The 27,558-nt window shown below is 38.4% G+C and overlaps 1 protein-coding gene across 1 annotated transcript; it reads right to left on the bottom strand.

Moving 5' to 3' along the window:
- Positions 1 to 5,603: 5,603 nt before the first annotated feature.
- Positions 5,604 to 27,219, bottom strand: best3.S (bestrophin 3 S homeolog). The gene is made up of 10 exons (XM_018255960.2): positions 27,004 to 27,219; positions 24,052 to 24,220; positions 17,110 to 17,204; positions 14,419 to 14,652; positions 13,334 to 13,488; positions 10,534 to 10,611; positions 10,291 to 10,443; positions 9,606 to 9,686; positions 7,319 to 7,470; positions 5,604 to 6,544 (listed from the first exon to the last, which is right to left on the bottom strand). The coding sequence occupies exons 2-10, from the start codon at positions 24,201 to 24,203 to the stop codon at positions 5,662 to 5,664; spliced, it is 1,983 nt and encodes a 660-aa protein (XP_018111449.2). The 5' UTR covers positions 24,204 to 24,220; positions 27,004 to 27,219; the 3' UTR covers positions 5,604 to 5,661.
- Positions 27,220 to 27,558: the final 339 nt, after the last annotated feature.

The raw sequence follows: 27,558 nt of genomic DNA, 5'->3' as shown, positions 1-27,558 counted from the left end.
CTAGAATGAAATCTTTTTACTGTGAAGCAAGCTGTTTGGCAAATATGTATTCTTGGGAAACAAATTCATTGACTAAAATGGTAACAAAGCAGAACTTGTCAGCAAGTTAACAAGTCCAGATTCTTTTTAACTGCAAGATCATACGTAGATGTACAGCAATAACAAGTAACATTTGCCTAATAGGCATGAGCAATCTTGTTTGTCCTGTACAGGCAAAAATTTGCAAAAAAAAAAAGGTTCCCAAATCTGCTAGAACCTTGCCATGCAATCTGTTTCCTGCATGACTTTCATGCATTGACTTCAATGCTTTTGGGTGGAATTTCGTGGTTTAACAATTTTTTCTGTGGTTTCTTGGCAAAGCAAAACATACCAGTTTCACTCGTCTCTTATTAGTCATGTGTCATCTTTTGCTACTCAATTTTTAGTCCTCTGGTCTTCCTTTGTAATTCGAAATTCCACAAAATAGAATCTGATCCCTTTTATGCATACCAAAAATGAAAGGCATTTCACTGATACACAACTGTGAGTTTGCTTTAGAGGTTTGAATGGAGTTTACATAAAAGAGCTTCTGTGCAGCCATAAGGGCAGCCATTCATATTGAAATTGGTCAATAGGACACACGTTTACACAACAGAAGCGCTTTCTCATATAAAGTATGACATTTGTTGCCAAGAAATCATTTATGTTTAGGTGTTGGTTGGACAGATACAAACTTTAAAAAAAAAATGTCTTTTTACTTTATGGGGATAATGTTTTTTTTGTATAGTGCTAATAGTAGAACAAATATAAAATATGGCAGATGTCCACATTAAATTCACCTGCTATTTCTGTGCCACATTGGCTGTATTTTGGCTCTGTAGTGTACAAAATGTGCCAGAGGTCTGGAGATGCCAAGTCAGCAGAATCTATCAGCCCTTGTATAGCCAGCTTATCCAGACTCCAGACTCCAAAGTAGGAAATCCAGACAGGACATTGAAAATAATGACATCAGTCCTGCCCCCGACATCACCAGTCCTGTCCCTGCTCCCCTGCCTGTTTCCGGCCCCAGAAAATGTGGTAACCCTAACTGGGACCCAAAGCTAGGCCAAACAAGCCGACCACTTATGCCCCTCCCTCGTGCCTGTGTGAATGAGTGGACTCATGTGTGGTGACATCACGTACAGCATGTGATTACTACTGGAACAGGCCTCACCTTTGCACATTAGCCACATGCCTCAGTCTTCTTCTGCCTACCCCTAGTTCCTCCCCTGCTGGGATCAATACTGAATCCAGTGAATTGGAGCAGATTTCGCCTAACAGGAATTTGCTGCAATAACTACAAGCTCAAACCCTTTCTCCACAGGCCTCCAGAGAGTAGCTATAAGTACTGGTGCCAGTAACAGGACTGGGGCACAAAACTGAAATCTTTCTTTTTACTCAAATAATCTAACTTATTATTATATTATGCACAATTCAACCCATTTGCTTGTTTGCTTCATAAAGACAACTATAGTTTATATAAACAAACTGCTGTGTAGCCATGGGGGCAGCCATTCAAGCACCGGTTACATATCAGATACCAGATGCACTCTGTAGAATCCCATTGTATTCTATTACAGCACTTATCTGTTATCTGCTGTGTATCCCCTGTTTATCCCGTGCCTTTTCTCCTTTTTTAGCTTGAATGGCTGCTCCCATTGTTATACAATAGCCTATTTACAACTATTACTATTTATACTATTGTTGTCTTTCCAAAGCAAATAAAAACCTTTTACCAATGCATAGCAACAGTAAATTATATTTTAATTTCTTTAAAATGCTTTTATTTTTTTGTGTTACTGTTCCTTAAACCAGCTCCCCCCCAAGTTACAAAGTTATATGCCAATATAATAATTTTGTATATTTCATATAAGTCCCCTCTCAGACCTATTACTTTAGCATTTTGTTACTGAGTGTAGGAAAACAAGTTGCTTTTAGTTGACAAAAAACTATCCTGCTGACGCCCATGCATTAACCCTAGTTCCAGTATAACTGGCTGATTTATAATAATCAAACAATAGGTTTGGGCAGTAGAAGTAAGAAAAGAAATCCTAGAAGGAACATTTTTTTGTATGTGAGTAATCATATATAGATATGGTTACAGGAATAGATCATGTTAATAATAAAATAATTGTGCACATTGTTCTAGATATGCAGCAATAATAATGTGTAAATTGTACAGACTGAGATAAGAGTTTTCAGTATATGCAAAATCTGTATTTGCTAATGCTTTAAAATATAGCAAGAAGGTACTTAGTAACAAGGTACTTAGAAACTAAGAATTGTAATGGCCATATTAAAATGTGTGGAATTTTCTAAATAAACAAAGTTTAAACTAAGATAATAGTTTGAGATGGAGATGGAATGTAAACGGGCATGAGAAATTGGAGTATATAAAGGCACTGCCTGTCTTCTTAAGGGGATATTGTAACTTTAGCAACCTGGCAGCAGGATAAAGAATAATGTGGATGAACTGGTGGTCTCTCTGTGTTACATGACATATCCTCTGAGATAAACTAGTGCCAGTACAGTCATTTGCAGCATTATAAAGTAGGGATGCACCGAATCCAGGATTCGGTTCGGGATTCGGCCAGGATTCGGCCTTTTTCAGCAGGATTCGGATTCGGCCGAATCCTTCTGCCCAGCCGAACCGAATCCGAATCCTAATTTGCATATGCAAATTAGGGGCGGGAGGGAAATTGCATGACTTTTTGTCAGAAAACAAGGAAGTAAAAAATGTTTTCCCCTTACCGCCCCTAATTTGCATATGCAAATTAGGGTTCGGATTCGGTTCGGTATTCGGCCGAATCTTTCACGAAGGATTCGGGGGTTCGGCCGAATCCAAAAAAGTGGATTCGGTGCTTCCCTATAATAAAGGTTTCATAGCCGTAATAGAAAATGATGGTGAATGCTACAGTGGCAGGATAAGAGGCTTTTTGATGGAGTAGAAGAGCTGCATTAAGAGGTTACACTTACTTTATGAGATGGATTATTTGATAGCTCCTGAAAGTTTGAAGGCAGATGAGACAAAGGAGAAATCAGACTCAACCTTATCTAAAGCTGGCATATACAGTACACCTTAAGATCCACTTATTTGGTGAGGTTGCAAAACAAGTGAAACAGGCAGATATCTCCCCTACTTGGCTACAAACGCACTAAGGGCCAATGAGCAGCCTATAATCTAGGCCTAACGAGATTTATCAAGTGAGGACCACATCAATGCTCCAATGCAATCCTCACCAGGCAGGATTCTTAAATCTGTCTGATTTTTGGGCAGCTATTGGCTGGGAGGTGTATCAGGAAAACCCCAGTGAGATGTTGCCTTCATCTAGCCATGATTTATATGTTCATGTATGGCAACCTTAAGAGTAATGGCAGACAGGGAAATTTGTCGTCCACAGTTAAATATTTCCTACCACGGGCCAGAAATCTCCATAAAAATGCTTTCCAACCAACAGTAAGGTAAATCTTTACTGAGTCAATGGGAAAAGGTGAAAAAGAAGGAAAATTGCAGTTTTAATAGGATACACAGTTTTTTTTGGTCTGTCAATACATACAGTATCCCCTACCCAATAAAATCAACTCACCAAGAGTTTCTATTTTGTATTTTAGTTTAAACACAGGACAACAAAAGGAGCATTAGAATTGCTGTGAGACACATATAAATATTTGATATCCCTATTCTGCAGGATCAGTTACAGAAAGAGAACCAGAGGCTTTCAAAAGGGTCGGAATGGAGCCTCGTAGGCCCACCGGGGCTGCAAATGAAGGGCCCTCCTGGCAGTCCCCGGGGGCCCCCTCCTAACATCAGATTCCCTGGCCAGCGGAGCGATGCACACGCATGTGTGGACAAGGCTTGCTAACCGCACATGCGCCAATACGGCTAGCTGAGAGTGCATGCACTAACAGTGTGCTCAGTGTGCATGAGCCAACAGGGGCCCTAAGCACACATGCACACAGGCGGGCAGGGTTATGTTTTTACGGCGCAGCCCGAGGGAGCAAGTCTGGACCGGCTGGGGCCCATGGGGGCCAGGGACCACCGGGTTTTTTCCTGGTGTCCCTCCGGCCCAGTCCGACCTTTCAACAAGTCATTGAAAGGCATTTGACTTGTCCCACCTAAGGTTAATATCTCACATAACTGCCACTTTGCTAAAATGTGTCTGTTCATATTAAGCCTATTTTTCTAGCTATAATGTTTAGATTTCAGGTGATGCACCCAACTGGTTTAACAACACAAGGATATTCAATGTGTCTTCAGGCTTCCATCTTGTAATAAGTAAACTGATTTGAACTCAGGTGTTAAATTATGTCAGGGGCATGTCAGGCCTCAATGAAATATAATCTATATTTTGCAACCAATCAGGTGTTTGCTTTCATATATGTGAGCTGTTACATCTACCTGCTGATTACTTGTAATGTGTTACTAATCCTGGTGCAAATTTTGCAACGTTTCTTACATAACTCCCTAAAAAGCTGCAACAATTAATACACTGGCACATGCTATGCACTTGAAACCATGTATTAAAGGAAATATTTACCTTAAAATTAATTTTTTTATTTTAAGGCAACTTGCAACACAGTTTATAATTTTGGTGGATTTTTTAAATGTATTTTTGTCCTGCAGCTTTCCAATTTAAAATACCGACTGTTATTTGGTTTTTAGTGTACCACTTACCCTAGCTACCAGGAGGGGGGCGTGGTATAGACGTAGAAGTGTAATGTATATGCCAATTTGATCATTTATATCCTAATAAGTAACTTTTTATATAATATTATCTATTGGTTAATGAACAAGGAAAGTGATACATACATAATAGTGCTCTGCAGAGGTCCACCTCTAAACCACCCTCACTCCCCAATATGACCTCTTTCCTGGTACCTGTAATAAAAGGAAACATAATGTATCAGGGTTATCGAACCCACGTTCTGTCTGCTTGAATTTCTGTCCATAGCCCTCTGGAAGTGATCAGGAGCACATGTCAGAAAACATCATCAGAGAACTATGTACAAAAAAATCAAACTGGTACCACCCTCACTGCCCTACCCTGCCTTTTAATAACCTAGAGAGAGAGCAGGCCATACAGTGAAGTGTGGGTAATTAAATATATCACTTTCTTGATGCTTTATGTTTTTGTACAGAATGCAAAGTTTTCCTTCAAGGTAACTGCACTATTTTCAGTTGGGAGGAGTGATAAGAGGCACATGCCTAGGGTGCAATGGTGGCAGGGAGCTGGGCACGTACCTAGTTTCATCCGGTGGAAAGATAGATTCAGCACACTTTGGGAACCATGATTGATGATAATGAATTTTAATTTTTTTTTTTATAATGTGCAATAATGATAATACACAGGCACAGATTTATAGGACTTAAATAGATATACAGTGCGTCACTAATTCAGCCTTTATAAAAGTCTTAATCTATCAAAAAGCTCCTGCAAATTTCTTTTCAAAATTCTTTACATGGCATATGTATTTGTCTATATGTATTTTGTGGTCACAGCCTCATTGCACCCCCCCCTAATGGTTTTAAAAATTAGTGGTGAGCACAACTTTCCCTTGTTTGTTTTATATATATATATATATATATATATATATATATATATATATATATACATACATACAGTATACATATTCCTTATTTTATTATTTATGTTCTTTCTTTTCATCGTGAAGCTCCAGAATATCTGTCTCTTTAATCTCTGTATGTTGTGGTGCATTGAGCAGTTCTTTTCTATGCAGCATATGAGTATATGGATTGAGGTCTGTTTTTGTTGTATACGTACTGTTCTCTAAAGCCATTAAAAGAGGAATGCTTTGCTCAGATTTTGTGTTTGGGGGAACGTTTGTTACGTTACTCTCTGCTGGAAATACAGTTTCACTCCATCGGTGGAAACGTTTCTGCTGGTCTTTTGCTTTATTGGCTGATTTTTCCTCTGCTGGTACAGGTGCCTTTATGGCTGTTTCTTCCTGGGAAGTTTGCTCTGTATGTTTGAGTTGTTCAGTATTAGTATCATATTGATGGTTATCAGCACATTCCATTGTATTAGATGCAGTCAATGAATTGGGCTGAGGAGGGTCAGCTGACGGAGCAGTTTCCATGGTCTCACCAGAACTAATTATAGCTACTTCAGGAACTTGTAAAGCTATATTGGGTGTATTCCCATTGTTGGTAGATGTTCTTCCAGAAGTATCAGACCTACTAGCCTCCCGAATAGTTGACAGATCTCCATTAGGTGTGTTGGGTATTGCATTCTTATCAGTTGATTCCCGTCTTTTAGAGTGGAATGCATGGTGTCTTGCTTTGTGTGGTGCATCATGAAAACTGCCAGAATAATTGAGTTCACTTGGAAAGAATATATTTGATGCTTCACTTCCTTGTCTGCTATACCCTCCCCGACTGCTGGAGTCTGGAGAATGTTCATGAACACTTAAAAAATGTTTTACTCTTCTAAGAACTGAATGTTGCCTTCTAGGTTTGTCTTCATCTAGCAGCCAATCTTCCCGCAAAAATACTGAACCAGGAAGTCTGTAATATATACAGTAAAACACAACATGGTTTTTAATTAACCTTCAGCTCTACTGCAAAATGCACTCTAATTGGCTCTAACTTGGATAACTGCAAACTCATGGTCATACATTTACATTCCCAGCAAATGGCTGCATATTGCATATACAATGTTTCAAAGTTTGTCTGGTAGTGCCTTAGGCATGCCTCTCTTCTCCATTTTGGCTACACGCCTTTCCGTTTTAGGATCCTGAAATCATACAGTCAATGCCATGATTTGTTACAGGCCCATCCAGTCCCTGATTCTCTTTTATTCCTCATAGACTACATATGACTCATTTTAGTTACAAGCCTTTCCTTCTTAGGGCCCTGAAATTATACCGTGAATGTTTTTGAATTCAAATCTGGTAATGACTTCTCTTAACCCCTTCCTTTCCTCTAATATGTGCCTGTTTCCCAGGGTATTACAGCATAGGTTTTGACTTCTGACCAGTTATCTAAAACAATTTCATATTTATCAAGTGAAACTTTTTGCCTGTTACATGTCCAGAGTTTGTCTGATAATTCTGTAGAGCATTGCCTTGTTTATGAAAGACTTTTTTCTCTGTTCATTTTTCCCTGCCTTCCCTGTGCTTCTAAGAGCTAGGAACAAGTAGTTTAGGGCACCTGAGTCCAAAAGTGATTTAAATCCATAATGTTTCTACATTGTGTTGTGTGTATGATTTACTGTGTACGTATGGTCATAAAGGCATTTACAATGGTATAAAATATTAGATTACTGCTAAGACAACTTACCCCATGTGATCAGTTGAACCCAAGAATGAAGGAATACAATAATCAGCAGCTGCTAGCGTGTATGGCGGTCGAGCATCAGAGTCATTCCAGTAAATATCTCTGTTCATTTTTGGTAGGTTCATATGCATTTCATCTACAGCCATAAGTGATACCTGATTATAACAATTATTTCTATTAATATATAGATATATGACAAACGATGGCATTCTTCAAAATAAGAGATTAGCTCAATTTGTAATGAATGAAAGCCAAATATGTAGGCAGAGTTATACTTAATAATTCCATACCCATCTATGACCTTTATTGTGGCTTTATTTTACCTGGCAGTGGAATCATCTAGTGCTGTAACTAGGGGTAGACACAGAGGCACCTGTCTAGGACACATCCATTTGGGACATGTGGGGGACAATTACAGAAATTGCAGAGTGTCACAGGCACATGTAATGTTGGCAGTGGCTATTAGAGGTTAGACATTCCAGCACTCATACTCTCACCTTACACAGATTAGAAACTAGTGCAAACACACTTCCAGGCTATCCCTGATAACCCCAAAACAACTGCCAGCACCCCTAACAGTTAAATGGTTAGTTACCACCAATTCTCCAATTTTCATGACATTTATCAGACAGGACCCATTGAGGGTCAATAAGCTGCCAGCAAGGTGGGGGGAGGGCTGAGTCACCAACATTTATCGGCCCATGTATGGCCAGCTTTACTGTAACGAACCATCACACCTTTGCTTTCAAACATTTGTCTGATCAATAACTATGTACTGATTGGCTATTATTGCTAACCAAACTGGTGAAATTTAGCAGCTACAGTACATAAGGAAATTGTTTCATAGTTATATATTATATATATATATATATATATATATATATATATATATATATATATATATATATATTGTGCAGATGTGCCCGAAACATGTCATGTGGACCATAATAAATTTGCACATTAGCAGTTAAATCTGCAACTTTGTCCTTCTGTTCTACAATTTGAACTTGTATAGACAATAGTATCACCATAGTCTTAGATATTACGTCTGTCCAAGAAATCATCCAAGCCATTCTTAAAGGCATTAACTGAATCAACCATCACAACATCACCCGGCAGTGCATTCCACAACCTCACTGTCCTCACTGTGAAGAACCACCTATGCTGCTTCAAATGAAACTTATTTTCCTTTAGTCTAAAGGGGTAGCCTCTGATGCAGTGATCCTCTTTATGAGAAAAAAAAGATCCCCTGCTATTTGTCTATAATGTCCTCTAATGTACTTGTAAATAGTAATTATGTCCCCTCGCAAGCACCTTTACTCCACAGAAAACAACCCCAACTTTGACAGTCTACCCTCATAATTTAAGTCTTCCATCCCTCTAACCAATTTAGTTGCACATCTCTGCACTCTCCCCAGCTCATTTATATTCCTCTTAAGGACTGGAGCCCAAAACTGCACAGAATACTCCAGATGAGGCCTCACCAATAGTGATGTGATGTGCCCTGCCAATGACGTCACAAAAGAGGCGGGGCGAGCAAGCGTGCATCTATAAAAGCGGAAGCCGGCAGTGTAAGGTGGCGGGCGGGGAGAGCAGGAAGAAGAGCGCAACCCGGACCCGCCCACCACCCACATTTGGTGCGGAATACCCGCGGGTATCAGGCCGGCACGCACATCACTACTTACCAAGGACCAAAGTTATATTTTCATTCATTGAGTTTATACCCTTTTTTAATGCAAGGCAGTACTGTTTTTGCTTTAGTATCCACAGAATGACACTTTTCTGTCCCTCTATTTCTCTTTTCTTGTCTAAGTGTGCTGATTTGCCCCTAGCAGCGAAAACATTTTGTTCATTTTTTGCAAATATGACATGTCTGCCTCCTTTTAAATTAAATTTAGCAAACATAATTTTCAGAGACTTAAGATGGTTGGTGGGTCAAATAGCACTTATCCAATCACTGGCCTCTAGATCATACAGAGGCACCTACAGTCCTGTCAGATGACAACTGCATCAACATACGATGTGGTCCTCATCAATGGGAAAAATCAAACCTGGCCGACAGCTATCTAGCCAACTTTTGGGCAGATATACATGAGTCAATAAGCCTCTGACTATAAGTAAGGAGATGTCACTTTTACTCAACTCATGTAGATTGGCCTTTTTACTAGTATTATAATGCTGAATATGATCATATTTTATACACACAGACACGCACACACATATATATTTATTATAGTGAATTGTGCAAAGCTAGAACCCTAACCTAAACACGCCATAAGAATAAACTGACCTGAAGATTTCTGTCTATGCACCAGTTTGTTTCAAAGTCATCATCATCTTCACCAAAGGGATTAATAAGTTGCTCAGCAACCTGCAAGAATGCTAATTAGTACTGGAATGACCTATTCAGTTATATTTTCAAGAATTCTGTAGACATGAACTAAATTACATAAATTGTAATCAACATATTGTAAATTACAAATTAAGCAATGGTGTGCAGCATGATTCAACCTTAGCTGATATTTGAGTCTATCTATATTAGGACTGCTGATAGGGAAATGACAACTGGCGCTATCTGTCGCTCGCTTTTGGTTGAGGCTAGAAACTGCCAGAAAATACACTGTGGTATACAATACTGAGAATTGTCCCTGCTTAGACACTCAAATAATAAGTGTCAGAGTATTTTCTGGTGTAGCTGCGAGAAAACATGGTTGACAAATAGCACTATGTATAATTTCCCGGTTTACAGTTTACCTATGTAACAGCTGTACATAAACACATGTGTTTGGGAATGTTGAAAAGGTGTTAAAATAATCAGATTTTTAAATTTGTTTGTTAGCTTTAGCAATAAATCAGTATCTTTGTGTCAATGCTATATAAATGTTTCTGGAAACACTAATGAGGTGGATTTCAACCAGGTCACTCTCTGCAAGGCGTTTGTATGTTCCCCGTCTTACTATGGCTATTTAGCTTACCTTTAGCCAACCTGCGTAAAAGAAAAATTGCAGTAACGTGAAGACTGGAATATACAGATCTAAATCTTGGCCAGGATATGCTTGCTTGGGATCCAAGAACTGACGTCCAATTAAACAAGCCAAGAAAAATGTATATACAGCAAGTGTTACAACCTGCAAGGCAGAAAAAATATGTTAAAATGAATTTACACTTTAGAGTGAAACAGTACATTTCTTAATGAGGGAGGGAGGTAGAACTTATACCTGAGTGTAGACTAAAGGGATTCCAACCCAGTCATAGCCGAACAGTAAACTGCACCAGGATCGGAACTTGTTCATCTCCTGGGATCAAGAAAATAGTTTTAGTTATGATTAGCTATAAAGATATAAGAGTTAAAAAGGATTAGCTGTCAAAAAATGTGTGCACACACCGGTGTGCTAATACACCCTGCCCCATTTTTCTTCTTGCTTGACAAAGGGGTATATCCCCAAAACGTTGCTGTTTCTGCTAATAAACACTCAAGGGTTGTCCCTGCTTGCACCAGCATTGGAGTGCCAGTGAATGTTTTTGGAATTCCATTTTGCTTCTATACATGAAACACTGCATTAGGTATTGTAAGCACAATTTAGCTTTGCTCAAATCCCAATTTTACCTGATATTCTGTAAATGCAGTCAAACTATTACATGATCTGGCTTTGTAGTTTTTATTGTATATAGCTAATTTCATAACAGCCTAACAGCCTCTCTGGCAGCATTTTGATGATGGAGTAATGCCAAAAACCACTTATACTTCCCATGATTGATTTTAATAGCAACCTCCTTTCTTCCTCTCTCTCTAACCTTTCTTTTGGGTAAAAGAGCTATGACTAAAGGTTGCCATTAAACTCAATAGCATATCAGTGTTAGGCATTTTTGTCATGGTTTATCATGTAAAAGCTCATGTAAAAGATGTAATATGAGGAAGAATAACATTTTGCTAAATTCGGTGTCAGTTTTTCCCATATATTTCAATATGGTTTTCATGTGATAAACGGTGAATTGAATTGCATTTCAAATTGAATCTCATACTGTTTTCATGTGATAAACCTTTTTCTCACTGAACTAAATCTGGAACATAGACTTGTAGTATTTTAATCTGATATTTTGCAATATAAAGAGGATTTGGATGGTGCCTGGGGAGTCTGCGTTTATACATGCAGTGATTTATAAGCAACATCAGTGTTTCTTCTGCTATAAAGACTAAACTTTATGAGCTCAAAGGGTGAAACTGGTGAGCTTTTTGTCTCCCTTTTTTAATAACCTCCCTATGTTACCTTGTTTACATTAATGCACAATACATATATACAATTCTCCTTGTTTAAGAATGATGAACATATTTATCTGGGAAACAGTTGAAGGCATTTCTACGTGTGAGTACAAATACCTGATTACACCACCTAGACAGCTGATGTATTGCCAAGGGATCACACATGGTCACCTTATCAACCATTTGGAGCTCAAAGTACCAACTGATTGCAATCATTTGGAAAGCAGTTTTTACCTATTCAAAATACTGAAATACTGTAAACGCTGATTTAGTGAAACAAAACTACAAAACAATATTTATAACAATGCTGATTAGAAGATCGTTATTACTATTCAGGACATCAGCCAATTTCTTCAGCACATTAGACCTGGCAAGTTAGCAGATTTTCTTCCCATATGACTCAAAACTTGGAAGTGACTGATAACAGTGGTGAATAATAGATCTTATACTCTCCATAGACACTCCCTCCTCGCATGTGGGAGGCCAAAGTGAATACAACAAGGTACTGCTTCATCCTTTCTTCTCAGTATCTTATATTTAGTTCCCTGATGACATGGCCACAGGCAGGGTAGTAGTTACAATCAACAGCAGAACTCCCAACAGATGTTCTCAGAGTATAAAGCTCAGACAAATGCTCACTACCCCTTATGCCAACCTCTTGAGTTCCTACATTAGCAGGTAATGCCACATATATTAAACATTCTACTATCTTGAGCTTTGTAAGAGTGACTTATCAAAGGAGATAGGATACTACAGCTAGCCCTACTTTGAAGTATTTTTTTTTATATATTTTTTTAATTATTTGCCTTCCTCTTCTGCATATTTACAGCTTTTAATTGGGGTTCACTGACCCTGGCAGCCAAAAAAACCCATTGCTCTGTAAGGTTACAATGTTGCCACTATTGTCACATGTTACAGTTTCTCATTCAAACCACTGCCTGGTTGCTATAGTAAACAAGCCCCTAGCAACCAGATAGCAGCTCAAATTCAAACTGGAGAGCTGCTGAACAAGAAGCTACATAATGTAAAAAACACAAAAAAACATGAAAAAAATACAAAGTGGCTCAGAATATCAATGTCATACTAAAAGTTAATTAAGAGGTGAACAACTCTTTTAATTAATAATCAGCCTTGAATTGTGAGTTTTATATATAACTGTATATATTTTTTCTATACCGATCTTCACTTCTTCGGGTCAGGGCACACAGGCAGATTCAGGGAGATTAGTTGCCTGGCGACAACAATTAGTTGGACTTTGGCGACTTCGGAAAACGAATCGCTCCAAGTGCCATCCCGCCGGCAATTTAAGTTTAAGCTGGTGGGGAGGCAGTCGGGGGAGATTAGTCTCTGAAGAAGAGGAGATTTGTTGCTTGGCGACTAATCTCCCCGAGTCTGACTATGTGCCCTGACCCTAAAGGGCTGTATTTGCCTTGGCCTGTTATAGAACCCAGTCACATAAAGTGCAGCATTTCTAACCTATACTTTAGTTCTCCTCTAACCTGAAAGGAGAAGAACCCTTCCACTTCCCCAAATCTCTACATATCTAGCCCATAGCTTGACTCAACTCCTTCAAGTAATCAAATTATTAAAGTCTTAATCCTTTACACAAGAATTGCTATAGCTTTTTCTCTGATACAAACTAAAACCTCCACTTTCATTAATAGATAGTACTATTCACAGCACAGGAAAAGAAACTAATTGACTCAAATTCACATTTTGTCACAGAAGTTCATGCCTTGTTTAGTTACTTTACTTACATTCATAATTATTTGCAAATCTATACTGTCCCGAATTCTTCCTTCTGATCTAGCTTTTGAAGCAAGATTTCCAAACCAAATTACAGGCACCCAATATTTAAGATGTGGAGATTTAAGGCTGTCAAATAGTTTTCTTTCATCCGAGGTCATAAACCCTGGTAAAAACAGAACCCTTGTTATATCTAGAAACTATTAATTTTGGAATAAAACAACTATTGGGCAGCTCTAGTCAGTGTAAATCAGTTTCTTTGGCACTTAGTAATTATATCTAAAATATGCTGACTCCCTTGAGATTGAGATTGAAGAGCCCATTTATCCCCCAAAATGTTCACTTTGTAAAACTACTTATTACTTAAGGCACATATCACTGCCAGAAATGAGAGGCCAATATGTGTTTTGCATTGCTTTTCTGGAACATGCTTAATTAAAGAGTTATTGTTGAGAAAAACATTATTGCAGTTTTTGTTTCTCCAAGTAGCTAGGATAGAGTCTATTTTATTGCCTCTTTTTATACCAACGTCATTTTTGTCCATCTTGATGAAAAAGGTATTTAGTTATGCAGCACATTCTTTGTGCTAGCACACATCAGCACTTGTTACCTGACCTCTTGTTAGCTGTGATAAACCATAAGCCTTTTTTAGAATGGCATGCCATCTATATATAGATCACAAGACTCCAGGGGGTTTCCTTGGTGCTCAGCTGGCAAATGTACACAAAATATAGGAAACAATACAGTATTCATATTGCCTCTATTTAAATTTCCATCTGCACAACTGAATAGTTGCAAATGCTCAGACTGGCCTTTAGTCAAACTGTCACACCTCCATTAAGAGCAGTAGTTAGACAACAAGTTACTCAATTCAAATCCTGGGTTAGAAATGGAGAAAACTGTTAAAAACAGGAACAGGCAACTTGCACTTTTTGGTATAGTATGCAATGTTTATGCAGGTTAGCTGTTATTTTATGTGTGATTCTATTTGATTCTATAACACAGTTATTCTAAGTAAATAATCTATTCCGTTTTTATTAAGCTTTGCATAGCTAAAAGCATGTTTTTATGATTTATTGCTGTTATGTGTGAGAACCTGCTTCTACGACATGGTCCATTGTTGGAAACCTTTTGTATACAGCAGTGCTGACAGAGCGGAAGATCAGAAGGGATGTCAGGTTCACATAGCGCATTAGGGTTCTCCTCAGTAAACGCCCATATTCATCTCTCCCATGTACATTGCTGGAGATTAGGAACATAAGTCTGTCAGGCCAAGGGAGATTCACGAACTGGTTCCACCACCGGTTTACCACAAGAGTCACATAAAACCCTATAAGTTAAGAAAATATATATATTGTTTGAAATGGCAGACAAAACATAAATATGCACTTTTTGTTGTGTCCTGGGTGTAGCCTAGTGTTACCAGATCACTTGAAAGAAATACGTCTAGAAACTCCAGCTAGAAGAGCTGCACTAATAGAAATTTTATTTAAATACAGTCATGGGTTTATTAGGCATGTCCCTGAATTTTCAAATGGCCTGATAACCCTAAAGTAGCTAATTCTTGTGTTTGCAGGGGAAATATATATTTGGCACTCATGCCTTTTTATAATTGCTTTTTAACAAATGGTATTCTGTCTTATTTTATTATTCTAGAATCAAAATACTGGAGTTTGGATGAGATATCTGTCATCTGAGCAGCAACATTTATTGTACCGAAGGCTGACATTGGCAGTGTCTGAATAAACTGAGTGTAAGAGATTTAAAAGGATTAAAAACTTAAGCTAAGAGTTCCATTAGCAAAAAATTGAAACAGAGTTAACAAATAGATATGCCCCTCTGAGCTCAGGCCCTCTTTGTACTCCAACATTTATGACAAGCTGCCCTTAATTTATAAAAATATATGTAACAAAGTAGCATTCTGTCACAATTTAACCTAAATATCACCCATACTAGCCTTCAGGCTGAGCCCCTAATTCACACATTCTAGTCTAGGTCAAAGTGAAAAAACTAGATCTGGTCCTTAATCAAAATGCTTTGTGAAGCTACAGAACTGCTTACATGTATATTATTAACAGTGGGGCAGACCATTGTGTCTGGAAAAGGGATTTCACAATATTTCCTCTGTTTTCAATACTGAGGTTCCCAAATTAAATGGAATTGACTTAAATACAGTGAATTAATTCTGGCAATAAAATTCTAAAAATTTAGAACCCATGATTTTATAGCCAACAGCTTATTTTGGCCATGTTTGGCCAGCTTAGATATAGGGAAAACTTTTATTGGGGCCATTTATGCTCCTCTCCAAGAAGTGCTGGAGTGGGAGGGGGGTGTCAGAGAGATAGCACTGCTTCATCTCTATTGCCTTTCTTCTCAGATTCTTTTTTCATATTATGAGTAATCTTTTCAAATATTACATTGAGAAATATGGTGGGGCAGGGAGTTTGGGTTATCCATTATACAGTGGTAGGGTATTCTTGCCCATATGGTTGTGATACTATTGTCAAATGTACTATTGTAAAATGCAGATATAACAAGCAGAATGACCGTTGCGATCATCTGATCTAGAAGAAAAGGCAAATGCTGTCCCTGTTTTACGTCAGAAATCAATGTCTAATTTAAATATGTTTTTTTAATGAAGATAAAATATGACAGTTTATGCATTTTCTAAAAAATCCTATGTTCCTAAAGCCACGTGTATATATATCAAAGAAGTGCATTGAGAAAAGACTTCTTTGATCTACAGCACAATTTTTTTGATATCATTATACTGGCACCCAGGCACTTGACTGTTAAGATAGAGAGCTCCAATCCGAATGTGTGAATATATATATTTTTATATTCTGCAACTCCTTAAAAGTGATGCAAACAAATTGAAGGCAAAATTAAAAGATACAACAGAAAACAAACATTTACATGAAACAGCTCTTTGCAGTAAGGCAATTGTTTGCACTCTAATAGGTGTGTTAGTACCCACATCATGCCTTCCTTGTGCCATAAAAACATCATGCAAAGGGCTTGATTCAGTTAGGAATGATCACATTCTACTAACATTTCTCATATAATTATTTGCATATTATCTATTATCACTATGTAAGAAGACAACAAGAAATCTTTCTGGGATGTACAACATTTTCAGACCCTAATGCCCTACTTCAGGTAGACAAAAGATTCTTAAAGTGGAACATAGCAACAGGGTAAAGTATTCCTTCGTCTAACCACCTGTGTAAACGAGTTTTCATTCTGACCACAGAAGACCAGTAAATGGTAATTGCAGATTGGTTGTTATAAGTTACTAGACCTTGACATTTGGCATTCTGTCTCCTTGTCAAAACTTCTTCGGGTTTCAGGCTGTCATGATTCTCTTATTAAACACCTTAACTTGACTCACTTTGAACAGTATATTTGTATATTGGGCCATTGCAATGTTAAAGTTGGTTCAACTGCACATACCATTACACTTCTGTCTTTTTTAAAGAGAGACAGACATGACAGTTTTGAAGGAGTGTCATATAATTTTAAAAGATCCCCGTGCTGTCTTGAAGATAAGATAAGCTTTCTCCTCAAGCTCCCCTGCCCACATGGGCCAGTAAGCCCACAGACTGGAGGTAATATTTACTTTATTGATCAACAAGTGTTTATAATAAAGTTCATTGTTGCCTTTAAAATGTAACCCTTGGTAACAGATGAAAAAAAGGATCATACCTAAATGAACTTAGCCCCAAGTTGTGTTATTTCTTTCTGAAAGCTGCTCCAAAAATCTGGCCCACAGGTAACTGCTACTTACCTAACACAAATGTTACTGGAATTTGTTCAGCAGATTTGTCACAATAAAGTGAGACTTTTTCAAAGTAACGTCTTTGAGAATCTGTAAGAAAGAATCTGCAGCACAAAGACAATAAATTTACAATTTTCCTGAAATAGCTGAGTCACAACATCATAGGAGACTTGAACCCAGAAAGCATAATGTCCACAGAAGCTTGTTACAGGTCAGCTTAAGTAATAATAATAGCATAGCCATCACTAAAACTGTAAGCCTGCAATACATAAAAAATAGGGAAAAAAATAATCATGAATTTAGCTCTTATAGGTAAAATAAAAACTCAACACCCTGTTCATTAACATGCTTGCCGTTAAAAAATAGGCTATGCCAGCCCAACCCCAATGACTTTACCTTTTCTTGGTATTCTACTTTACTGTTTAATATCTCAGTCTACTTCAATGGAATCCCTGCTTTCCTTTTCGTGTGGCACGATTTCTCCTTATTTTATTTCAGACTACGATGCTAGCGATTTACTTTCTGTTCCTAACCTGCAAACTGCACTTATGAAGAACAAAAGGCTTTTTGTTCTTCACATGGCAAAACCATACACCACAGTGACGGGAAGGGAACAGGCACCTCAGAAATGTAAAAAGAGTTGCCTTTATTATAGGAATGTAGGCAACAGGCAAAATAAATTAGAGGTATTACTCGAAGAACTTTGTTGAGGCAGTATCAAAAGTGTGTGTGGGGGGAGGGTCCAAATAATTTATTGTTTCGTTTAATTTGCTTCTTTGAAGTATGAGGTTATGGTAAGCTTTAAGTGATTTAAAATAAATTCCAGTCCAGAATTAAACAAATCTCCAGGATTTTCAACACCCAATTTATTTGGGACTCTTTATATGGCCAAAAGTACCCAGACTTTCTTTTGCATCTCTTCAGTTTTAACACTCACTGCCTAACTGAAGTAATGTCATTGCAAGAACTATTTTTTGGTAACCCAAACGAAAATATGCTGTATGTACTGAATATTACTCAAGGCTGATTAGTAATTCATTCAGATTAGCATTACATGGCAGCTTACAACACAGCATAATTAGAATCAGATAGTTTTAGAAAGTGGTAAACCTACTAAGCATCAGCTTCCATGAAAGGATCCAATAATAAGAGGATGGTGGTTCTAGTAGAAGTAGTAGTAGTGGGCCAGTGCAAATTTCAGTGAACAGGAGCACTGGGAGGCTGTTGGGACGAGGACTGCATCAATGATCTGATTTCGTCCTTCAATCAAAGTGTCAATCTCTCTGATCGACATCTGGCCAATTTTTGCCAAATATTGGTTGGGTAGCCCTATTGGAGGGCCCTGTACATGGGCAGATAATCTGCCGATTTTGTAAAGGAGTCAAATTGGCAACTTAAATCTGCCTGTGTATGGCCACCTTTAGCCAACTGAAAGCAAGTGAGCATTTGTTTATATTGTACACTCCTGTATAGTGGAACTGAGCATTTAATTCTGTACAATATATCTGTAAACAGCCATTCGCTCCCATCGGTCTCACCAATTAGCACTGAGGTGCAAACACATTAGTTTGTGTGCAAATTCAGATTGTTCACTAAAGAACAGATAGTAAAATAAAAGGTCAGTTACTGTGGCAACACAATTCAGTTTTCCAGCAGCACACCAAGTCAGTTGTAGTGATTGCAAAAAATTGATTTATTTAGCCCAAAAACCACATATCAAACAGACAACATTTCGGGCCCTCTGGAATTTTTATTCACTATAAATAAAAATTTCACCTGTATAGGGGGAGGTGTTTTGGTGATGTCACATAAGGAAGAGGAGAGGTTTCTTACTCATACTTCTTTCAGTCACTATACAAGATGCTTTTGTATGGGGTAACATTAGGCTTGATGAAGGGTCCAGAGGGCCCGAAACGTTGCCTGTTTGATATGTGGTTTTTGGGCTAAATAAATCAATTTTTGCAATCACTACAACTGACTTGGTGTGCTGCTGGAAAACTGACTTGAGATATTTATGATCCCGTGGCAGGCGTGGATCTCCCAGTTCAGCACCAGACACCAGTGATTGGATGTCATTTTGTGGGGGTTTGAGCATTCCATTCCTGTTACTGTGGCAGCACATTATGAAAAAAGGACTGAAGGCTTAGAACTGTGATGCTGGGAATGATAAAAAGAAGAAGTGGAAAAGATATACACTATTACTGATGTAACAAACCCGAAGGGATCATAGAATGAGCTGCTCGCAAACAGGATCATTGTTCCAAAGTCCCCGACATCACTATGAGTTAAACTCACGTTTAGTCAAATAAAACAACAGATATCAATGACAAGCGCAATGTAAATTCAATATCTAGTAGGTGTACACATGTTCCAGTTATTTTTCACAATCATACATTTGTGAGCATAATCTTCCTTAAATTATAATGTTGTACATAAAACTCTGTAGAGCTGTTGGGCCCTAGTGGCCAGGACTTTATTACTTGATGACACTGCATAACATGCACATAATATTATGTATACACAACATACATTACAACATATATACAACATATATCAGAGGTGGAAAGAGTCCACAGATGTTAAATATTAACTATAAAAAAGAGAAATGAAGACCACTTGAAAAGTATCTTAGAATAAGCCATTCTATAACATACTAAATGTCAATATAAAAGTGAACTACCCTTTTAATCAAAATATAAAGAGAAAAATAATCCAGAATCAGAATTTTGACCAAAAGATTTTCTTTGTCTTGCTTTGCTTTAAAAAAAACTGCCATAATTCAATGCAAAAAAAAGAGTTATTTCTCTCTCCTTGTTGTTATACTTCAGCTCCCAGCTGGGAATTGTTGCCTAACCAACAGTTGCAGAAGTGGAGATTGAGCATCCCCTTGGAATTCTGGTGGTGGGGGAGATATACAAGGCAGACATTCAAGGGCAGCAACCAGGAAGTGAGTTAATAGTTAATATTAATAGGTAATGAGAGTTATCAGGGTTTATTAGGCTCTCACAAGTCTTTTTACTGTAATAGCCTGTAAATCATCAAACACACTGCAGAGTCCTGATTGCTTGATTTGTGATATTTCTTGGAATAACCTTTGTGGTATATTTTACTGTTCAGGACTTGTCACATGCCTGGTAAACTGCATCTCCCAGTAAAGCATGTTACACAAGACTCCTTCTTTCGGATGGGTCTTCTCAGAGTCGGACTGGGGGGCCTGGGCCCCCTCCCTGAGTCGCAACCCGCCCCTCCCACGCGGGCCTACCAGTTGTGCTGGGGGCCAGGGCATCCTTCGGCATCCGCGCAAGGACCGGGTCTGGGCCTGTGAGGGCCGAGGCCCACCGAGTTTTTTTCCCCCGGTGTCCCGCTGGCCCAGTCTGACACTGAGTCTTCTCATTAGTACGGAGATGTTGCTCAAAGCAACCAGACAATCGGTTTGTATGCATGACAAAGGGGATCACCCCAAAACGTTGCATCACGCAAATAAAAATTTAGCAAGGGTTGTCCCTGCTTGCAACTAAAGACCTGTGTGCCGGTGGAATTATTCGTCATGACTATGAAGATTTTCATTCATCCAGGTCATGGTATATCTAGTATAGGTACATCTAAAAACAACTGGACTTGCTGAGTAATCAATGAAATGATGGGGGGTTTCTCCACCACTCTGGCTTCAGCCCCAGATGGCAGACTCTTCTTTTCTGGGAAGCCATTCACCACTGTCAATGACTAGGAGACTAGATTGGCCTGCAGGATAAACAGAAAACTCCACCCATATGCTAGTTGCTAGCACCACCATTGACTCAAATTTCTGGCCTCTAGGAACCTTCCAGTTTTTCCCAAGACATGCCTAAAAAATGAAATGTACCTCCTCCCAACTCTTCACAGACCCAGTTTATGGGTGAAATTTACTTTTGCAGTAATAGGATAAAATCCCTCCTCCTGTACACTGACCCGTGATATTAAAAGGGCATGTATAATCAAGGGCAGATAGAGAAATTGTCAAAGCTGCACCAAAGGACTGAAGTATGACGTATTGTTAAGCCAATTAATAGTGGGACCTTATATAAATGACACGAGTGGCAACAAACCTTTCCTTATTATTATCATTTGAGTCAGCATGTTTATATTTTGGTTTGTTGATTGACAAACCAGAAATTATTTTATTTATAAGTTAAATGGAGAATTGAGCCTACCCTCACTCACCTTATGCCTATCGGAGGCATTTTCATCAAAGGGTGAACTGACCGTTTTCCACAGTTCACAAAAAAACCTAAAAATCCCCACTGGTGCACTTTGGCAACTACAGTATCTGCTCACACTTTGATAAAAATGCTCCTCAAAGTCCTCTTAGAATGAAATGCAGTCCATTCCCCTCTTGTTTGTCCTGTATACAAGGCAGGAATAGCCTGAATATTTGGCTAAGTAGTAGTATTTATAATATATATGTAGCACAAAAAGTTATGACTGTTTTTTGATCTATAACACTACATTCAATAAACTTTCCCAGCCCCACAGAAAATTCTTATCCACTGTCAGGGACATTTCATTGTTCTCCCAAATAGGTGGGGCAATGTGCACTAGTTACATACAGATCATTGTAAACTTATACATTGCTTACATCTTGCCACTCATCTGATCTCTTATGCTATAGTTCCTGCTCTAATCTCATCACTTCACTGTTCTTTCCTTTAACTACTTAGCTCTCCACTTTTCCTTTGTTTCCACATCTGTCATTTCCTATACTATTATCTTTCTTTCCCCGCCTTCCATAAGAATTTCCTTTCCATCTTGTTGTCTAACCACTTCTACTCTTCATTCTTGTATTAAATCAGCTACTCTTATGTTTTCTCCTTCTATCTCCCTTACCTTCTGATCTTGCTTCCCTCACCAAACACACAATTTGACAGACCTCGCAACAGATCCTGCACAGTAAGACCTTTTGCTAATGCCACATGGGGTGGATTTTGGGCCTGCATTTATATGCAGAATCAGCTAATCTCTGAGTATTTATTTGCCTTCGCCCAAATTCACTGTGTCGGCCTGGGTGAAGATTCATAGGGGAAAATTCAGCACATTTTAGCTAGTGAATGATCCGCCACACTTCAGCAGGTGTAGATATGTTACCACTATGCTAATTCCCTAAAACGCGAAGTTGTGTCTCAGCAGCTGAATGCTTGTTAATAAACTGGTGATGTGCCTGCAGATGGGATTTCTGGCAAAATTTCACAAGTGACAACCGCTTCACCCTTTTGTAAATCTGCCCCATGGAGTGGATTCTGGAGCTGAAATGTGTGAGTATGCATTTTCATGCTGGAATCTGCACTGTATGACTGCACCCAGGTTGAAGCAGTGACTCAGGATGCAGACACAGGAAAGTGTAGTCATGATCAGAAGGGCTGTTTCTTGGCATGTGTTTATACCCAGACTAGAGTCCTGTGCGGGTCCATTTTTTGGGACCCGTACCCGCAACCTGCAATCCGAAACCCGGACCCACATTCTTAACTGCTTGGACCCGCTACCCGACCCGCAAGTACCTTATCCGCAACACAGACCCGCTGACCATCAAGAATTAGGAAGTGCTCTCATTGTAAACCGGAAGTGACATCATCGGAAGTAGCCGTGATCAGAAAAAAGGAGTAAAACAGGAAGTGTTGTCATTGTAAACCGTGATGTCATCGGAAGTATATGTGCCCAGAAAAAAGGAGTAAATATCGCTATTGAAAAGACCCGCGGCCTGACCCGCGACCCCGCAGAACCGCGATACCGGCACCCGGAACTTCTATCCGCAAGGTAACGCAAGTTTTTGTGGGTAACCCGCGGGTACTCGACCCGCTGCAGGACTCTAACCCAGACCAAGTAACAGCTCTGTGTGTCCATAGCCTTTGACAGAAATGAACAACAGAAAGCTGGGTAAACAGTACACCCTTATTTGAAAGCAGCTCTAGGAGTTTACCTTAACTAAATAAACATTTGTAAAATGCTGTAAAGCACTGACACATACCTTTGGCAAATAGTGCAGTGTTTAAACAACAACATGACCATTTTAAAAAACGATTCACCCATCTATGGTTTACAACATGCAAGGAGACTTGTGTTATACCTTTGTTGTGTCGGCTACAAGATCTAGTATATATTAACTGATGGTTCTCTCTTGCTTTGTTTACTTTAACATTTTTCCACATAAAAAACACAAACTAGATAAAGAAGATGAGCTGCAATTATTGCAGCAAAATAGATTTTAAAGCAACTTACTATTATTTGTAACAAAGTCTAAGCAAGACTTTCTCACTAATGGTCACTGAAGGCCATTATACTCAAACTTGCATTCTTCTCATTAAGGGTTGGACTACACGGATGTTTTTGGAGTGATCCGACGCACTGCGACAAAACGCATGTGACAAATCAAATGCAACGGAAATAAGGTAAGATGGAAATGTCAGATGAAGTCGCAACGTTGATCCGATGCGACACGACTGTCGATGCAGACGCAGCGTGCAATGTTTGCATCCGACAGTCGTGTCGCGTCGGATCAACGCTGCGACTTCATCCAACATTTCAATCTCTTACTTTATTTCCCTCGCATGCATTTTGACGCAGTGCGTCAGATCGCGCCGAAAACGTCTGTGTAGTCCTACCCTAAAACAAAAATATTTGCAATTGTGAAAAAAAGCTACAGTAATTATACTTGAGATCCCATGTGAAAATCTTACAGCAAAGCAGCCCCTAAATGCTGATGAACACTGAACATGAACGTTGCTTTTTAAAGGAACAATTCAGTGTAAAAATAAAAACTGGGTAAATAGTATGTGCAAAATCATCATCATTAAAAAATGTTTCTAATATAGTTTAGCCAAAAATATATGGCTATAAAGGCTGGAGTGAGCAAATGTCTAACATAATAGACAGATCACTACTGTCTATAAAGTAAGAATTCTACTGCAAAAGGTACTGTACCTGTATATGACACTCAGTGCAGTGTATAAACTAATGAACAGAAGAAATTCCCTGTACAACAGTTTGTAGATACTTCCTCTCCACTTAAGGAGTAATCGATGGAATCCAAAGAATGTGGCATTGGCTACTTTACTGGAGTATGTTACAGTCATCTTCTGTACAGGCTATTCTGTAAGAGAGGAAAGTGTGCACTAGATCAGATAGACTATAAGAGGTAACATGCAGATTGATTGGCTTGAGCTGGTTACATACAAGTCTACTCTGCACTTGTTAAAAGTCTGTTCGATTCAGTAGCTCTTTAGCCACTGAAAAACAGTTTCAGTACATCTGCAGCTAAAGAAAAATGAGTAAAAGTTTGCTGAGATACTTGCCATGGAATGCTATAGACAACGTTTACTGAACAAAAATCTTAAGTGACTTAGGGAACTGTGTAATGGCCCATTAGGAACTAGCTACAGCATTTACAGCCACAGCGGGTGAATTAAGGGCTAATTTACCAATTTACAATTTACTTGAATTAAAGGAATTAAAGGAACAGTAACATCAAAAAAGATGAAAGTTTTTATAAGTTATGAATAAATGAATAAATAATGTAATGTTGCCCTGAACTGTTAAAATTGGGGTGTTTGCTTTAGAAACACTATTACAGTTTATATAGACAAGCTGCTGTGTAGCCACGGGGGCAGCCATTCAAGCACAAGACAAATAGTAGATAAAAGATAAGCTAGAATCTGTTATCTGCTGTGTATCCTGTGCCTTTTCTAGCTTTGTTTAAATAAATTATAGTAGAGTTGTTAACGCAAACAAACCAATTTTAGGGTGGTGGCAGACAGGGAGATTAGTTGTCCATCGACAACTCTTCTCTACTGCAGGCAAATAATATCCCTGAAATGCCTTCCCGCCAGCAAGAATGCTAATCGCTGGCAGGATGTCATACATATCGCTTTGGTTTTCCGAAGTCACCCAAAGTTTCCTTGGGAGGCAACTTCACAAAACTAAGCGATATGTATGATATCCCACCTGTGATTTGCATTCTTGCCGGCGGGAAGGCATTTGGGGAGATTAGTCGCCAGTAATAGAGAAAATTTGTTGCTGGGCAACTAATCTCCGTGTGCCCCCACCCTTACCAGTGTAAGTCAACAGTGCATTATATTTTAATTAATTTAATACACTTTCCTTTAAATCTTTAAATAACATTTTTCCTGGAAATTGTGACGCCATCTGGAAATTGAAAAGAGGCAAATAATTAAAAAAACTAATAAAAAACTAATACCAACTGACAATTTGCTAAAAATAGTACATCACATAATATATTAAAAGTTAATTTAACGACTCCTTTATATGTCCTCATTCTAGCCTCTAGTTCTGCACTCAAACTCTTACCAAAGAGGTTGTGATCAGTGTTTTGTGAAGAGCGTTGTTGTCTGCTTCTGTAAGTTCACAGACATGGGGCAAAATTGCAAAGTTGCTGTTCAGTAGAATGCATAATACTGGACCAGGGGCGTAACTATAGAGGAATCAGAGCCTGCGCATGCAGGGGGGCCCAGGAGGTACAGAGGCCCCACAAGGCCCTAATTCATATACAATTTCAATAAATATTGGCAAAACAGGTCAACCTCTAGACATTTTGGGGGCCTGAAAAATAATTTGCTGTGGGACCTGTAATATCTAGTTACGCCACTGTACTGGACAACATAGGTGTATACCTAAAACTAACATTTTACAATTATCAAAATGAACTTGGTTTCTGCCATCATCAATAGTTTTAACATGGCATTTAATCACTGATGTAATCACCATAGTTAAAATGATTAAATCATGCTCAGCAATAGGAATGTTCTTTCTTTCTTTTATTATTTAAAGGGGGATCTCTGGCAAAACATATTTTCCATAAATAAAGATTTTAAGCAACTTTCCATTATGTATAGTTTAAACATATTTTGTCTGTCTATTTTATTCTTTGCCCTACTCGCTTTAAGTCCTGAAACAATGTTGCAAGTCAATTCAACAAATTGTTGTAATATATTGTTTTAAGAGTAATTTACAAAGAGCTTTTAAGTTACCGAAAATGTATAATTAACATATATTGGAAAGTTGCTTAGAATTACATCTGCTTTCACTGTGCAAAAAAAATGGTTTGGGAAGAGTGATCACGTGAACTCAAAAATAGACCTTTAAAATGTCCGATAATGTTCTGTTCTTTGTTACTCCACAACGGATATTACATTTCAGTACTTAATAAAATATATTACTCATCCCTGATAAAGGTCAGGCTGGAACTCTGAGTGTTATATAATAGTAAATCAGTTTAAAAAGAACAGAGCTGTTGTTTGTTCAATCACTTAATTTGAGCTCTTAATGAACAGCTTAATTCATTGATATTATAGCATTTTGAATTGTGATGGAAATTAAATATGTTATGCACAAAGTTCATGAGCCTGTTTGTACTAATCTGTAGTACTAATTGCCACACTCCTATGTAAGAAACATTGTACCTAACATCTGCCTTAACCAGAAGGTAATACAAAGTTCTCACTGTACCTAGAGATAAGGGACAATGGGTGTTGCCCCTTCCCACACAGATGCATATTGTTCTTGGGTATATGGAGGAAAATGTTGCATTTTGACATGTAATTATGCTGAAATTTCGGGAAAGTATGTTGCATGGTAGATAAAAAATGAAAAACTGGGAGGATTATTTTCACTTTATAGTGGATACGCTATTGTATTTCTAGTCGGTTTCATATTCTCATACTAAGTTAAAAAAGAAAACGGTGTGCAAAAGCAAATATAGTATGCATCAGAAATTATAGAAACATGTTGACGGATAAGGAAAAATATACTTCTGGTGCCTACAAATGTTTCCCTTTTACACTATAAATAAAAAATAGGAATTACTGAATAGGACAGTGTTGTTAGACATCAGCTCTAGATGAATCACATACAACCAACCTGATAAGTGTTAGGAGTCCTTTGGGTGTCCCCAATGTCAAGAGACAATGAACCTCAGAGCAAGTATTTTCACAGCCTCCTGTTGATGGTAATTGAAGCTTCATACATACAGCAATTAACAGTTCCTGGTGAGCAGATGGACAAGCACAATGGACAGAGAGCCTTCCCTACTTGTAGCATGTTTGTGCCAACATACACTCTGTCAGTTACATCAGAGACTGTGCCGGGGATGAAAACAGCCAACAGCTGCTGATCTTGCTCTCTCTTCTATATTTATATGTCCACCTGGCATGTGAAAAACACCACTGACCCAGGGTTCTGAGAACAGATCTCAGGCAGACTCTCAGGGGAACACAATGTAACTCTAAAATGACAAGGACTACTGACCACCTATAAACAAGTTGCATAGTGCTATTTTATGGCAAATGTAAAGTGGAATTTCCATAAAATGTGTCTTATTCCTCCTTAGCCAGTGTATTTATGTTTTCTAAGGCCATGCAGTCTGTGTTAAGCACATGATAAAGTGAAAGTCATTGCATACTGATAGAGGAACCT

Source organism: Xenopus laevis, chromosome 3S (genome assembly GCF_017654675.1).
Source record: "Xenopus laevis strain J_2021 chromosome 3S, Xenopus_laevis_v10.1, whole genome shotgun sequence".
NCBI classification, from domain to species: domain Eukaryota; kingdom Metazoa; phylum Chordata; class Amphibia; order Anura; family Pipidae; genus Xenopus; species Xenopus laevis.
The sequence above is the reverse complement of the archived record's forward strand: the minus strand, read 5'-3'. Positions and strand labels throughout refer to the sequence as shown.